At 43.7% G+C, this 14,971-nt stretch overlaps 1 protein-coding gene across 1 annotated transcript; it reads right to left on the minus strand.

Annotated features, from left to right (window-relative positions):
• Window positions 1-1,244: 1,244 nt before the first annotated feature.
• On the minus strand, window positions 1,245-14,545 carry oafb (OAF homolog b (Drosophila)). The gene is made up of 4 exons (XM_041242407.1): window positions 13,743-14,545; window positions 3,378-3,512; window positions 3,104-3,284; window positions 1,245-2,888 (listed from the first exon to the last, which is right to left on the minus strand). Exons 1-4 carry the CDS (start codon window positions 13,971-13,973, stop codon window positions 2,614-2,616), a joined length of 822 nt encoding a protein of 273 aa, XP_041098341.1. The 5' UTR covers window positions 13,974-14,545; the 3' UTR covers window positions 1,245-2,613.
• Between the last annotated feature and the right edge of the window lie 426 nt (window positions 14,546-14,971).

Here is a 14,971-nt window from a genome sequence, read left to right on the forward strand (position 1 = left end):
TAACCTGTGAGCTAATGAGGCTCATAGTAAAACCTGGATTTGGGTAAACGTGCTATAGAGGAGTCTTATTTCCAGCGTTGGTAATTTATGAGTGATCTTTCAAAGTAACACAGAAAATATCAAAAATTGAATTCAAATGCAATATTTTATAATAGTAATAAGACATTAAAAACATCATAGAGAAGAGATTAATTAAATATATTAATATAAAAACAGCACCCGCACTATAGCATAAAGTGGTCTGGATTATGGAGGTAAAGCAAGGGTTTTACTGTACTGTAGTTTTACAGCAACTCAGTGTTTGTTGTTATGAGAAATGTATTTGAACCCATCATATTCATGTGGGACAGTAAGAGGAAACATGCCTTGGGAGTTAGTCAGTGTAGGACTGGGTCTGGAGTCTGGTGAGGGGGCTAGGAATTCCCTCTCTCTTCCTCGGTAAAGTGCTGTGGGATCTTTACATGCACGGGGGGGGGGGGGGGGGGGGGGGGGGGGGATAATGCTGCCCCTGCTGGCCAGGCAAGGTTACAGCAAGGAAGTGAGTATTGCTGATGCTAGACTGAGTTTGACTAAGAAGCTGGTATAATTCATCGAGACGAAGCATCTTAACATCTTACATCTTTTCTTTTTCCCAGTTAAATTGCAGGTTATTTGTTGTTAGAGAACTACCCTTTTGGTTATTATAAAACACAGTAAAGTTGAAATACTGCCTATCATATAATGTGTTACATATATAAAATGACACTTAGCCACTTCATTTATTAGCCTATTTATTTAATTATTTATTTGTATTTAAAAAAATACAATAATAATGGGTCTATGGGAGATATAATGTTATTTGTTATGTAATGTATACAAGAGACGTGTTTTTAAAATATAAAATAAAAAAAAAGATATTTATGTCCAGCAGGTGGCGCCAGAGCACCACAATTAAACACTTGGCATGCCTTCATCGCACAGCCTCCCTCGGAGAGGAAAACAACACGGGTTTTCTGAATCGTTGGCTCACAATCACCGCCTGGTAATTGTTTCATATTAAAGTCCATTTGCTACAGACACGCTTTACCCACCGTCTTTGGGAACCTGGGATTTCAAATGAACCGTTCATTTCCCTTTTGATTTCGCTTCTTCACCTGTCGCCTTTCCAACCAATCAAATCCCAGCATCTTCAGCACAAACTCGTACACTCACAAAACACAAGAAATAAGCCTTTTTTTTTATTTGGATTATAAATTATATATATATTTTACAAATTACTTCATTTTTTTTTCTGAAATAAACTCCCCCTCCCCGCAACACAACATTTTAATACAAAAATAATTCTGTCTGTGACTCAATGTAGTAATCAAGGCTTTACAGCTCAAGTTAAGGCACTTCAAAACATAAAATGGCAGCTTTTTTAGTGTTTTATACAGAGAAGACTGCTTTTTGGCTTTTGTAGTTATTAATATATATATATACAGCATATTAAAAACTGACATTACAGAAGCAGAAACATTTTGTCTTGTATTCTTCTCTTGCAAACCACCCCACGTACAAGGAAGAAAGCAGCCAGGGGGTTCTCCAGCCTGGCCAGCAGCACCTCTTCCACTGGTGCACCTGCCACGGTTCTTTGAAGTGGTTTGCTTCACTTCACTTGTGGTGTCGTCATAAAACAAACGAGCGCTGACTTCATCACAGAGCCTGCACGATGTGTGCGGACGTTTGGAGGATTCAGGTATTCCTGAAATGTTTCATGTACCAAAAATAATAATTTGCCTTCCCGCTGTCACTGCTGGACTTGGTAGTAGACAGGACTGCCGCGCATGACTGCACCCCAGTAAAGTGAGTCATCGAAACGAACACACAGCGTAAGCTGGCCACTGTATCCGACACGTAGACAGACTGGTTAAACCTCGGATCACTGGTACTGTGGAGAACTTAATCCTCCAGCCGGATCTTTTGTGATCCCCCGAATATCTCAATTAGAGCGCGGTGTTAGCGTTACTGGCCGTGGGGTTCAAATTAGTTTTTGACGTAAGGCTGTAAAAAGATGCTCACCCATCCTACCTTCTGTGTAACATGTTAGTCTGCAACTGACAATAACCTGCATGTTAGAGGTCCTTTAAAGCAACTGTAACTATGCAAGAGTCTGTCCTGAGTTTCCATTTGCGATGTGGTCAGACTGCACAAACCTGCACAGTCCAAAGCACTCCACCACTGCCCTTCAATGTCAAGAGCAGACAGCCTCTGTATTGTACAGGATCCGAGGAGAAACCTCCAGGGCTTGTGGACTCCTCTCCAACTCCGCGCAGGTATCCAGGCAGGTATATTACATTACAAGTGCAGTCAATGTGAACAAAGCCAGCAAACTGGACCAAGGTGTGCAGGACCTCAGAGCGTTAGGGATCAGTGAATACGGCTGCTCCAGCACTGAGGTTGTGCACTGAGCGAAGCAACTTGGGGAGGTACACGCCAATGCAGACTCCTGCAGCTGGTTAAGACTGGCTGCTGCACAACTACTTGGATTTCAACATCACAGCTCCAATGTGTATATATATATATAAATAAAAATACACTTAATAATTTAATGAGAACAAAAGAATCCACAGTGCTTCATGACGAGGGTGGAAGCTAGGTCTCCTCGTCCCAAAGGCAGAGCAGTTTCTGCGGCACGTAATAGTCAAACTGGTATCCTTTACGGCAGCTCTTGATGCCACACTTGTAGGGGGTCATCTTACCGGTGGCGTCCCGGCTGCGGCAGTACTTCAGCAGGCAGGGGTACCACTCAAGCTTCAGGCTGTAGCTGCAGGTGCAGGGCCTCCACAGGTCTGTGCTGGACTGGCAGCCCTGCAGCTCAGGGAAGTCGACAGCCTGGGGAAGGATCTCGAACATGGAGCCGTCCACACCTGCAGAGGAACATGCACAGGAAGCGTTTAGGTAGATAAGGTGGCAGTGGTGGTGGTTTCTTTCACAGTGGTATTATAAAAAGCCAAGGAGCGCCAGAAAGTAGGCATGTAACTTGAACAGTCAAAATGATAATGCCACATGTTGTTTGTTACGGATTTGAATAGAGAGATTGTTGATCCTGTTCTCTGCCCACCCCCTCCTCCCCGTGCCCTACCTCTCTCCAGCCAGTACTTGACGTCAGCCTCTCGTGTGTAGACGGCCTCCTGTGCCTCCGCACAGACGTTGTGGATGTGTCCGCTGAGCTGCGATGCCTTGCTGAAGTTCACCGCCACGTTCATCGTCAGCTGCTCCACCCCCCTCTGCTCCTCCGCAGTCCGGATCGCACGCGGGTTTTTCTGAAATAAACCAACACAGCAAACCCTGCGTCACCACCTCTGTAGCTCTGTACGCTAGGGCCGGGGGCAGGAGCCTTGCTAGGTAACCCTCACCTGTCTCAGCTTGGCCATGGACTCGCTGGGGATGATCTCGCTGTGGTCGAGCCTGGTGATGAAGCACAGCGCCTGGTACTGGCTCTGCCCCCTCTCCAGCTCGCCCAGGATCAGCGAGCGGAACACCTTCACACCCTGCACAAGACATACGGGGTCAGCAACTGAGGAGCAACTCTGCAGCGTCCAAAGCGCTAGCACTGAAGAACGCCAAGACTACAGGAGTCAATCTGTGCAAATATTATTGTTACTGCACTTCACTTTAAAAACATCTTGCATTCGTTCCGGTGGAATGACATTGCTAAGTGCAGAGCTTGGTCTAAGTGGTCAGGTCTTTCCTAGGATTGCTTCTGGCTTACTTTGCATCTCTCTCTCTCTCTCTCTCTCTCTCTCTCACACACATTGCAACGCAGAAGTTATCATTCTTTTGCCTTTAATGGAGTGATCTCCAGCAAGTCTTCCTGGAGCATGGACCAGCCTGCTTCTGCCATCGCCGCAGACTCTTTGAACTACTACATGAAGCCAGAGCCGTTTACCCTTCACAGGGAAACTAAGGAACTGCTACATAACTGCACTGGTAGGGAGGCAATAACAGAACAGCCACTGCTGTTAAATAATTAGGCACAAGTAAAAGTGGCAATTCACAATGCTTTTTATTATTTTCCAGTGAACAGAGCTTTAAAACATTTATAAACCTCCAAAAGAAGAAAAAAAAAAAAAGATCTAAAAAGTAACGAAGGCAGTCGTTTCCAGGGAGGTTCGTCCCTCCAGGTGAGGGAGCCATAAACCTTCCAGATCTCCTAGAAGGGCCGGCCATGCCTGGCAGACCCTCTCTGGGGGGGTGGGAGCCAAGTCTCTGCCCAGTCTTCCTAGGTGAAGGGCTGCACTTTTACCTCCGGTGTGGGGCACACAAGAGAATGTACCCGCCAAGCAGCTGTTAGCACATCAGTGTTCCAGTCTCACCGACATGCTTTATGTGTTTCATACAGCATCTGGCCAGGGTGTGTTTTATTACAGCATACAACAGGGAGATAAAAAAGCTCCAATGAACAATTTATCACAGCTTACAGTTGGGAGATAAGAAAGCTCCAATGAACAATTTATCACAGCTTACAGTTGGGAGATAAGAAAGCTCCAACAACAAGATAAATGCGTGCCCCTTGGCAACAATCATCCGATTTGAATTGCTCCTGTGTGTAAGAACTATTTGACCAACTTCTTTTAAAATGAGTTTAAGCTCAACAAGAAAACTTCAAAAGCAGTGTTGTGACTGACATTTCTGTTGCTGTTGTATCCCTGTGAGACTGGGCTTCACACTCTGGTAAGGGGCTCCGTCAGAATGAAGCGGACAAAGTAACACTAGACTCAGATAACAACAGGAGAAGGTACAGCTGAGAGGGGATAAGCCTGGCACTCCACTCCCTTCCCGCCAAGATGAAAGGGAAATAGGTAATCCCAAAGCACTCTACAACAACAGGGAAAGCAGTCTAGTGACAGAGTAAGCAGGAAGGGAAGCAGCGGGCTGACAGGTTGTATCTTCTCAGAGAGTTGCAGGAACGAGGTATGGTTTCCCACTGACTGACTGCCTGCACAGTGCTGTCCTACCTTCACAATACAACACTGTATCTGCACCCACGTAAACAGGGGTGGGGTCAACTCCAATTCTGTCCTTCAGGAGCCCAACCCTGCTGGAATAACTGGTGAAGATTACTCTTCTGTGGAGGCAAATCCCTCCTTTTATTTTTAAAAACAAGTCCTATTAAACGGCAGCAGAGAGAGGGAGAGATATTCAGCAGGTCTCATTTCCACGGCTAGCACACAGAAAAACCGCAGACTGCCTTTGCTGCTCTTATAACACAGTTAATGGTGTGAAAGCCGTGCCAACTACTTCCTCTTTGACTGAACAACATCCTTCCGCAGGCTGGAAAGAGTCAGCCAGGAGCGAGCGAGAGAGAGAGAGAGAGAGAGAGATATAGATAGCCACACAGTCAGCCAGGAGCAAGCAAGCAAGCGAGTAACAAGCAAGCGAGTGAGACAGGCAGACAGACGGATAGACAGGCAGGCAGACAGACAGATAGATAGCCACAGAGTCAAGCCAGGGTGGCAGGTAGTCAGATATTTAACTCAGGAGTTCAAGTTTTATGAATCAGTTGAACAGAATTTGCTCAAACACTGTAGCCTGCTCTAGCATGGGCCCCTTCAATTACAGTGCATTGTAGAAATTATGAGTGGGTTTACTGGGCGTCTCTATCCCTGCTCTCTCTTTCACTACATTGAACGTGCCAGCCCCACAGGTCTTAACTGCGCTTTCTGAACGCAAATATCCCAGTTTCTCCAAAGAGGAATGGCGGGGCCCTGGGAAACTTATTGGGTGGTGCAAAGTCCCAGTTGGTTATTCAACCAGGTCATGCAAACAAACCAAACAAAACAAACAAAAAAAAAAACAAACGGCGATTGTGTCTAAAACAAAGACGAAACACTGTGGAGTGTACAAGAAAACAGCGTGCCTGTTCACTCAGACTTTAAAATGTGAGGACCTGTGTTTCAGCTAATGAGAGTTAGGAGTGGAGCCAGTGAAAGGAATGGGAGCGTCCCAACCTGCAGACAGGTTTCCCAGCTACTGCGCTCCCCAGCAAAGCATCTCCTCGAGCTGCGTAATCCAATAAGAATATCACTGTAATTACTTCTAATGAGCCTGTGATGAAAGGAGAGGCGGAGAGACACCTTTTAAACAGGAAGCAGGGGCAAAAACAAGCTTAAAACAGGAACGTCAAAATACAAAAGGATTAACTTGAACTGCTTCAACTGGATTCGTTTGAACCCATCTTGATGCGAGACAACGTAGGAACAGCACATGTGTTGCATTTTCCTTCTTAACATAATTACACTTCAGCCATTACTATCTTGTGATAAGCACATCCTATAACTACAGAACCTGCACTGTTCGTGCTCCCCTGTGTGACTAACACAGCAGCTGAAGTGTCGGGTGATTTGCTATTGCACTGGATCTCAAAACACCGGGGCTAATGTGCATTAAGGGGAGTTTCATTTTAAAGGAATGCTGGATCGGTTTCAAGTGCCCACAGCAGCTCTTCCGGCAGTTATCTGGGTGTTTTTGTTACACATATTTGCAGATAAAGTAAGCAGCTCAAACCTGCATGAATGGAAACCATGGGAAATGTAGCATGAAACGCCGCCCCCGATTGGAGTGATGTCACAGGATCATTCACGGTTGAAGGATTTCAAATTACAAAACCACCAACTCTCCCTCTCCCTCCTCCTCCTTCTCCTCTACTGCTAAACAGGCAAAGAGGAAATGATTCTACACTGGATCTACAGTAAGCAGCAGCATGGGCAACTGGGCGGAGTCACTAGCTTTGTAACCCTAGAAATGCCTTTTAATTATGGCTCTCTGTCCTTCCAGCAGCTTAAAAAGAGCTTTTTGTACTGTGCCACTGTATGTGTGTTTGATTTGTTACTCGATACTCTTGGAGAGCCTCTGTAAGGATATAGGTGTCTTCTTTTATTTATGTATTCCTGAGGCAAAGTCATGTAAACACAGGGATGGAAATAGGACTCCTATTGCATAGCAGTTTGATCCATTCCAGGTTTTAAAACGAGCTTGATTAGCCACAGTGTATAGGTAACAAGCTCAGGTGTGTCTTATTAAGCTTGTTTTAAAACCAGGAATGGACCAAACTGCTATGTAACGGGAGTCTTATTCCCATCCCAGAAACCAACCATCTGCTATTGTCCTCATCAATTTGATCATACAGACTGGCCATTGTGTTTGGTTTGTTAAAAAGTAGATTTTCAGCACATGTGAGCAATGCTGGTTTCTGCACAAAACTTTCCTTTTTAGGTGTGCTTGAAGGAGTGAAGTGAAAGCCTCAGGTCAGTGTGACCTGCAAGTGAGATTCACAAGAGCTACAGTGAGTGTCTCTATTTCCCAATAATATCCCCAGGTTTTGTGATTAATGATAAGGATCCTGACTCAAGAGCAGGAAGGTGTGGTGAAGGAGGGCTCTTTTCCAACAATCATGCTACCTTTACTTGTCCCTGCTAACTGAGTTCTGGGAACTTCAAGTGTGAGTCAGCTATTGAACTAACAGGATAAGGGAGTGGCTGTGGCAAACTGCTGAGTAACCAGCCCACCTCTCACTGGAGAGCCACACAGTCTGAGATCCAGCAATGCACAACATGAACCGACAGCTCTGTCCTACACTTTGCACTTGGCTCGCTCCACTTCTCCTCATTTATAATTCCCCTTTTGAAAAGTCTCTGAAGGCATTTCACTGCAGAGCAGCCAGAGATACCATTAACCCACTCCCCTGAACAGTGAAAACAATACAGCTCAAAAAAGCAGGATTAAGATGCAGCGATCCACTGTGCGCCAATGAATCATGATGCTTCCTTTACATGCTGCAATTCAGGACCAAGGCATGTACCGTCATGTGGGACCAAAAGGACAACACAGAACGCACCTGCTTCTTGTATAATTTAGCAAATTGCTAAATTGTTTGACTATCTCATTTAGCATTTGCCTTTTAACTAAACAGTCCCTAACCAGTGGTCAAGTATGATCACCCTTAGCGTAGCGTTCCACCCATGAGTCTTGGATACCAGAGTTTGTTCTTCAATGAATTCACATCACAGAGACTGGAGTGTGTGAGCGACAGAACGAGATGCAGAGCAGGTTCTGGCAGATTTACGAGCAGCCGGGCATGGCCAGCTCATCAGGCAGAGCGCAGGGCAGCCAGTGCCAACGCTGCGTACAACTGGTGTGGGAGATCGATTAGCACAGTAGCGAAACTACAGACAGTTGCACCGCAATTCCCATCCCTGCGCAAACACCCGATCAACTGTTTGAAACCCCACTGCTGCATCTGCCAAGCCCGGTCTATATTCATTCATCGGAGTGCAGATCTGTCCCCACATGCATTTCGCCTCTGCTGAAGCCCTTGGCAAATTAATTAAGCGAAATGCTGACCTTGCAGATTGCCTTGACTTCCATGGGAATTTAGAACAAGGTGTTCTTCTGTAGACAGGTAATACATGAAGAAACTAGGCACCAATAAATTAGCCACTTAATACAAAAACATAATTAACAACTGAAACATATACAAACCACCAACAAGGCTATTGCCAGGTCTTTCTCAGCAGCGATTTACGTCTCATTTTAAATGCTATCTGGCGCTCCTTCAAGCAGATACGGAGCAAGGGGTGTTTCACAGTGTACTGCAGGGCCTGGCACCGAATGAGGAAAAGCCAGAATGAATGATTTACTCAGAACAGTGAATCCTTCAGTAAATTTCACTGGAACATGATAAAAGTCTGCTTATCCGCCTATTAAAACTATATTCCAGATACAACTTTCCATTGCAAAAACATTTCCCTGCACAGTGCTGAACACAGTCTTGCTACAGTACCAAACGGGTGTGAAGCAGCAGGGTTATCCGAACTGATGTGTGCTTGTTTAGATTCACTTCATTTTCTGTTTCAGTCAACACATCCTGGTGACTTTTTATAACTTTGAACTGTCTGAAACCCCTGTGGCATCCCTAGAGCTCTCAGGATCACGTCTACCTGCAGAATACTGTACATCTGCTACACCAGAGTGTAACCATTAATCAGTCCCCCCCTGCAACACTCTGCCCTCTACAGGACGTATTTACATCAGTAAGAAACACGGCAGAGGACACAGCTCAGCTGTTGAATTGCAATTAAGATTAAATAAGTATGCATCCCACATGAAGACGATCGGAATCGTGGGAGGAAGAAAGATACAAACATCATGCAGATATACACGCCAGGGCTGCAGAACAGCTGTGCACACAGGCACAATGCGCACTTGAAGGACCTGCTCGGGACTCGAGGATTTTCTCCTCTCATTTTTTGGGAGCCCTCAGGAACACTCTCACGTCCGCATCAGTATCAGCTACTGCCGGAAACCCCGCTAGCTACTTTCTGACCAGCAAATCAAATCTCTTACCAGATTCCAAGTGATATTAAGCCTAGCCTATAACTGTTGTCTTTAGTTCATTATTCATGTATTTGAATGCATATGTGTACTACCCTGGAATAAGGCAGACATATGTTTAAACAAAGAAGCATGCAAACTTACATGAAATGACGGCTTTCAGTTTCCAGTTAAGTTGATAGTTTCCTGCTTGCGGTTTAAACATTTTAAATATGTGTGTTTCAGTTCAGGTTTATCAGTGGCTATTCAACATGAAATATTTTGCATGCAGCGCTGACCTACTTTTAACTAACCACATTAACTCAAGACTTAGGCAACTGCAAATTGCTTTTTTTTTCCCTTTTTCTTTCTCAACCTTACAACCTCAATTATTCAGTCCTTGGTGCAGCACAGAACTGGCAGTTGTGTGTGTAGCAAGCTTCCTGACCACAAATGCTTTTGAGCGGCGCTCTGCAGAACAAATGAAATCTGTAATCAGAGCTAGACCACGACAGCTTCCAGCCCTGCTGGGAGTACATGTGTTTTAGATTTCCATGCAGGTCCTTGCCGTTTCAAAGGCGAGCAACCAATGGAATTACATCAGCAGAACCGACACGAATACCCAATCCACGGTCCCTGATCACCTTGAATTACAAACAGGCTGGATTCAGCTCCGGCTCTGTGTTCCATTCTCCAACTTTAGATAACTCTAAATTAAGAAAATTAGCAAACACATACACACAAAGGTTAAGACAAAACAGCGCCCTTTCAGGTGAAATTGATTGGGACGCTGTTGATTGATTTTTTAATTAACTGGATTAAAGGATTTCTAACCAAGCATTTAAAAACCCATTACCTTAAGAGCAAAGTCAATGTTATTCCTTTTCATCTGTTGAAGACGGCTGTCTTGCATACTTCAATCTGGAATATGCAGTACATTTCAAAGACAACGCTAGAGATGAAGTTAGTGCTTCTTCTTGGTATCTTGCGAGTTCTTCAAACTCAAAGGTCAAGCTGTAAGCATACCGTGCCTCCCTTGGCAATGGTACTAAGATGCAGGGAAACCCAATTTCAACCCTTCTGAAAGCCTTGGTTCTTAGTTACAAGCTGCAGCTCTTTCCAATCAGTCCAAACCTCGTCCCAGCCATGTCCTAATTTACTGAATTCAGAAGACAACAGCTTGCTTCCAAAGAGGTCTCTCTTTGGTTGCAACAATATCCTGGGCTGGAACGGACTGAAAGAGCCAAAAGTGAGCTCCAAGGACAGGGTTAGTAGTGACAACACAGTTCAGTTTGATCCATTCCTGGTTTTGAGGCGAGTTTAATAGAACACACCTGAGCTTGTTACCAGTACACTGTGGCTAATCAAGCTCATAATAAAACCAGGAACGGGGGAAACTGCAATGTATTGGGAGTCTTATTTCCATCCCTGGATACTTGACAATATTGACAAGTTGTGAAGGAAGTTATTCACAGTCAGCAATATGTAAAGATTATTTCCTTCCCTTGGTCTGCAAGGGGAAATCAGTCAGCATGCAACTGACAAATGAATTTATGCATGACTCAGGGAGAAGATGTTAAAAAAACAAATGAACGAGAACGAACGACAGAGACCAGGTCCTTTCATCCTGGCTCAGTTTGTGGAAACAGCAGATCACTGCAGAATTTTTCAGCAACCCCCCCCCCCCCCCAGACCTAAACAATAACTTGATTAGAAAGGGCTGTGGAAAGTAAAGACTCAGCCAAAGTGGTATAACTGCGATACGAGATCAGCCTTTCGGTTCTGCAATTGTACACCACACATCGTACGATAAAGTAACTCAGTAACGCTTTGGAAGTGAACTGCAATCAGGGTTTTTAAACTTGCACTAAAGACGCAGTTTCTTAACTTTAGAAACCTGAGCCAGGTTACAAACACTTAAAAAGTGTGACCTCAGTAGAGATGCGGATAAAAGTGCAAGGTTGAAGGAGACAAGACAAAGGCAGCAGGTCAAAGCTGTGGCAATCAAGTCACAAAATAACCCTAACGCTGCCTGCAGGTACAAAGCCACCTCTTATGATGATACTAGCTAACGCTGACCTCTTCAAGAGAAGCTGATGAATCCAATGTTTCACTTTTCATGAGAAACAGACCCTGAAGTCTGATAGCAAGGAGGACAAAATGGCATGGGCTCAAAAGTAAGCCACCAACGTCTGGGGGGGTTCTGCTGAGCTTGAAGAACTTGAGTTCAACAAAACTGCATTTTAAGGAGCAGATGAAAATGGTCATTCTTCCACAGTGGGTTTATAAATGGAATTCAGTTGGGGTCTAGGGTAGGTGACTGTATGGGCGTTTGAATGACGTCATAGTAGGAGAGATGGCTAGCTTCCAACAGCTCGGAGGAGAAAAGACCGTAGAGTCCACAAAGAAAACTTTTATAGTATCTCATTTCAAACCGCCTGCATTGTTGTTTAAACTTGTGCAATAACATCGGTCAATTAAATAAATGCTTCAAAATTGAATGGTTTTGTTCCACAGACCACCCCTTTCCTCTGGGCCACTGTCTGACACCAAAACATGCTGTGACAGCGCAAGAATTGCCAGCCAAAAATTACCTTTGTGTCTCTGAACTCAGAGTAAGAGTGGACAATAGGCAGGTGTTTGGTGCCTCATACTAGGACTTAGGACTGATGTCAATGTTTTCAAGCTGTATAGCTGAGAGTTAAAACATTCCTCCTAAGCCCCAGGTCTCCCAGTCTGGCAGCATGCCTGTAAAATGTATACCAGATCAGGCCAGGAATCACAGTGTTTGGTTTGGGGACGAAATGCACATTCCAGAACTGAAAGTTTAGCAAGTTAATGATTTGAGCTGAGCGCAGGAGGGGCGAAAGGGTCTCCTTGCGATTGTTATTTGAGGTTCACACATCAGTGTTGCTTGTGGGGTAAATACATGCTCTGGGGAGTTTTGGCACACCCCTAATTGTTCACATGGCAATAAACAGAAAGTATTTCATACAAGAAGACTTATTTTACACTGAATACTGGATATTCTGAGTTACAACCTAACAGTACTAGGATGAAAACTTTTTCAAGCCAGAGATGAATGCAATGTTATAAACATGTGGTACTGCTTTCGTAAACTGTTTATATTGTCTTGTAAATCCAGTACTAGTTTCTAGTAGAATTGAACTTTGTTATATTTTCTAAGCTTTAACTATTTTTTTTTTTTTAAATTGTTTGATAAACCAATAACAAGCAAATAAGAGGCCATTGCTTTTCTGTGCTGATTATACAGTAGTTTGTATCCCAAACTGATTAACAGGTGCCAACTTTTCACTGGTGCCAGTCATCTTACTCCAAGCGTTGTAATCATGAAATAGTTTTGAAACAGGTGTACCCTTAGCGAGAGGCAGGCACATTGCAGTAACACAGTTTTGGTTGAGGCAGGAGGTGTTTTAACAGTATCAACTGGGGTTTGTGGTCTATCTCTCTTACTCTCTCCGTCCTTCTCTCAAAGGTCTACAAACGGGTACAGTGTTCTGCTAACCCAAGCCGATTGGTGGAATTCAGAAGCTGCAACTATCCACCCTCGCCAGTGTTAACCTCATGGTACCCGGTGCAGCGCGGCGGCTGATTTCGCAATGGTCTGAAGTGATTTTGTGGCTTGGCACTGTGACCCCTAGTCTAAGCCATCTCTTAACTGTGGAAACTCAACTTGCACAGTACCACAACCGAAGAGCGTCACTGTCACTCTCGGGAAAACAAAACAGAGACCTACAAAAAACAATGTCCCTCGCGAAACAGTAAAGCAAGTTGAACTCATTTCAAAACGGGACGGACTTGGTAAATGTTAAACCCACGTCTGGTTGCGAAATGTGCAGATCTGCAATAGTCAGCGAGTTAGTTTAGGTCGGGAATTTCTGATGACAAATTCCTAACCAGGTCGCTGCGGTATAAATTACTTATTAATCTTGCTTGCAGTGCAGCTGCCTTCTGACAGATTTTCATGTACTGTCTCTGCAATGTTTACTCGGGTCAGCGATGAGGAAGTCACAACACAGTTTGCTTAATTTGAAATGTAAAAACAAACAAACACACATACGTAAATACATAAATAAAACATACTGCAAACAAATGTTCTTTAAGTTGTTTTTTTTTTTTTCTGTACGGTATGTTAAATTAAATGCTTAATCATTTTCCTTCTAGTTACACTGTAGTGACATGGGTTATATGTATATTTCACATCACTTAGTGGAACATTCAAATACTTTAACCTAATAACTAAAAGTTGTCTGGAAAATGCTCTACGTTTAGCCTATATATGCCCATTAAATCAACACGTGTATTGTGAGGAAGATGGGTATATCTTATGGGATGACTTAATGAGCTATAGGCAAAAATGGACCGCTGGATGTGTTTTGACTTCTTACCTGTTTGATATCTGCGATGAACGTGATAAGGGTACCATCCCCTTGTTTAAACTCCAAACTTATGGAGTCTCTCTCGCTGTCCGCTTCTAAACTTTCCTCTGTGACTTGCCCATCTGACAATCGGACCCGCACCTTTAACTCCGAGCACTGCCCAGCAAGAAACAGGAGGACGAGCGCCGCTAGAACCCGGGAAATCCGTTCTGAACCAGGCAAGATCCACACCGCAAACATCCCAACCACAAAAAAAACAAACAAACAAAAAAAAAACAACCGGAACAAACCGCAGAACCGAACCGAGGACGGGAAAACACAGGGGCGCAAAAGCGCGATCCTTAACTTTTCCAAAACTTCTTCAAAACAAAGCAGAATTGCGTTTGTTAAATAAAATAAAAACGCAAATAAAGTTTACAACCGCTGATAACAGGAACTGCCGGTTGCTTTCAAACCTTCCATTCTTGTCTTGCAATGCGAGAAAAGTATCATGTTTTTTTTTTGGCTAACAATGCTACAGTTCCAGATACAACAAAGTAGAAGAAAAAAAAAGTGTCTCTTCTTTGTGTCCGAGATTGCGGTCTGAGACAAGCTGAGCAATGCTGTTTCGTGTGTGTTCTCCGGCAAACCGATGCTATTCACCAGCAGCTTTGCAAACGCTCTCCGTCTCCGTGGCTCGCTCTGTGCCTTTAATACTCGGATTCTGTTTTTCTCCTTAGGATACTGTTTTTCCCCCCCCTTCATTCATACCGTCACTTCCTTCAGAAACATCACAATCCACGGCGCAGACTGACTTTCCAGAAGTTCCCAAGTTTCAAGGGACAGCACACAGCTTTCGAGTTCTTAAAGGCACAGCGCTTTAAAAAAAAAAACGAAAAACCTCCCACGCACTACGCGCTGCGCAGCAAGGGAGCAAACAGAGCACTACTGACTAGTCTATACTGTATAGTATTAGACTTACCACTAGATTAGTCTAAAAAAAAAAACTATGAATATATAAATACAGATAATAATAATAATAATAAATAATAATAATAATAATAATAATAATAATAATGAACACTGGCATTAAATAATATCATATTTACAAAAGAGTTGTCATAAAATGGAGTATAGTAGATACAATAAAACCACAGAGAAAACAATTATTATGAAAAAAAAGCATAATATAAATCAAATAAATGTACCTGGAATGTTTTTTTCAATTTTTTTTTTTTTTTTAATGGTTTTTGAACGAC

The sequence above is a fragment of the Polyodon spathula genome, unplaced genomic scaffold, assembly GCF_017654505.1.
Source record: "Polyodon spathula isolate WHYD16114869_AA unplaced genomic scaffold, ASM1765450v1 scaffolds_1285, whole genome shotgun sequence".
Lineage (NCBI taxonomy): Eukaryota > Metazoa > Chordata > Actinopteri > Acipenseriformes > Polyodontidae > Polyodon > Polyodon spathula.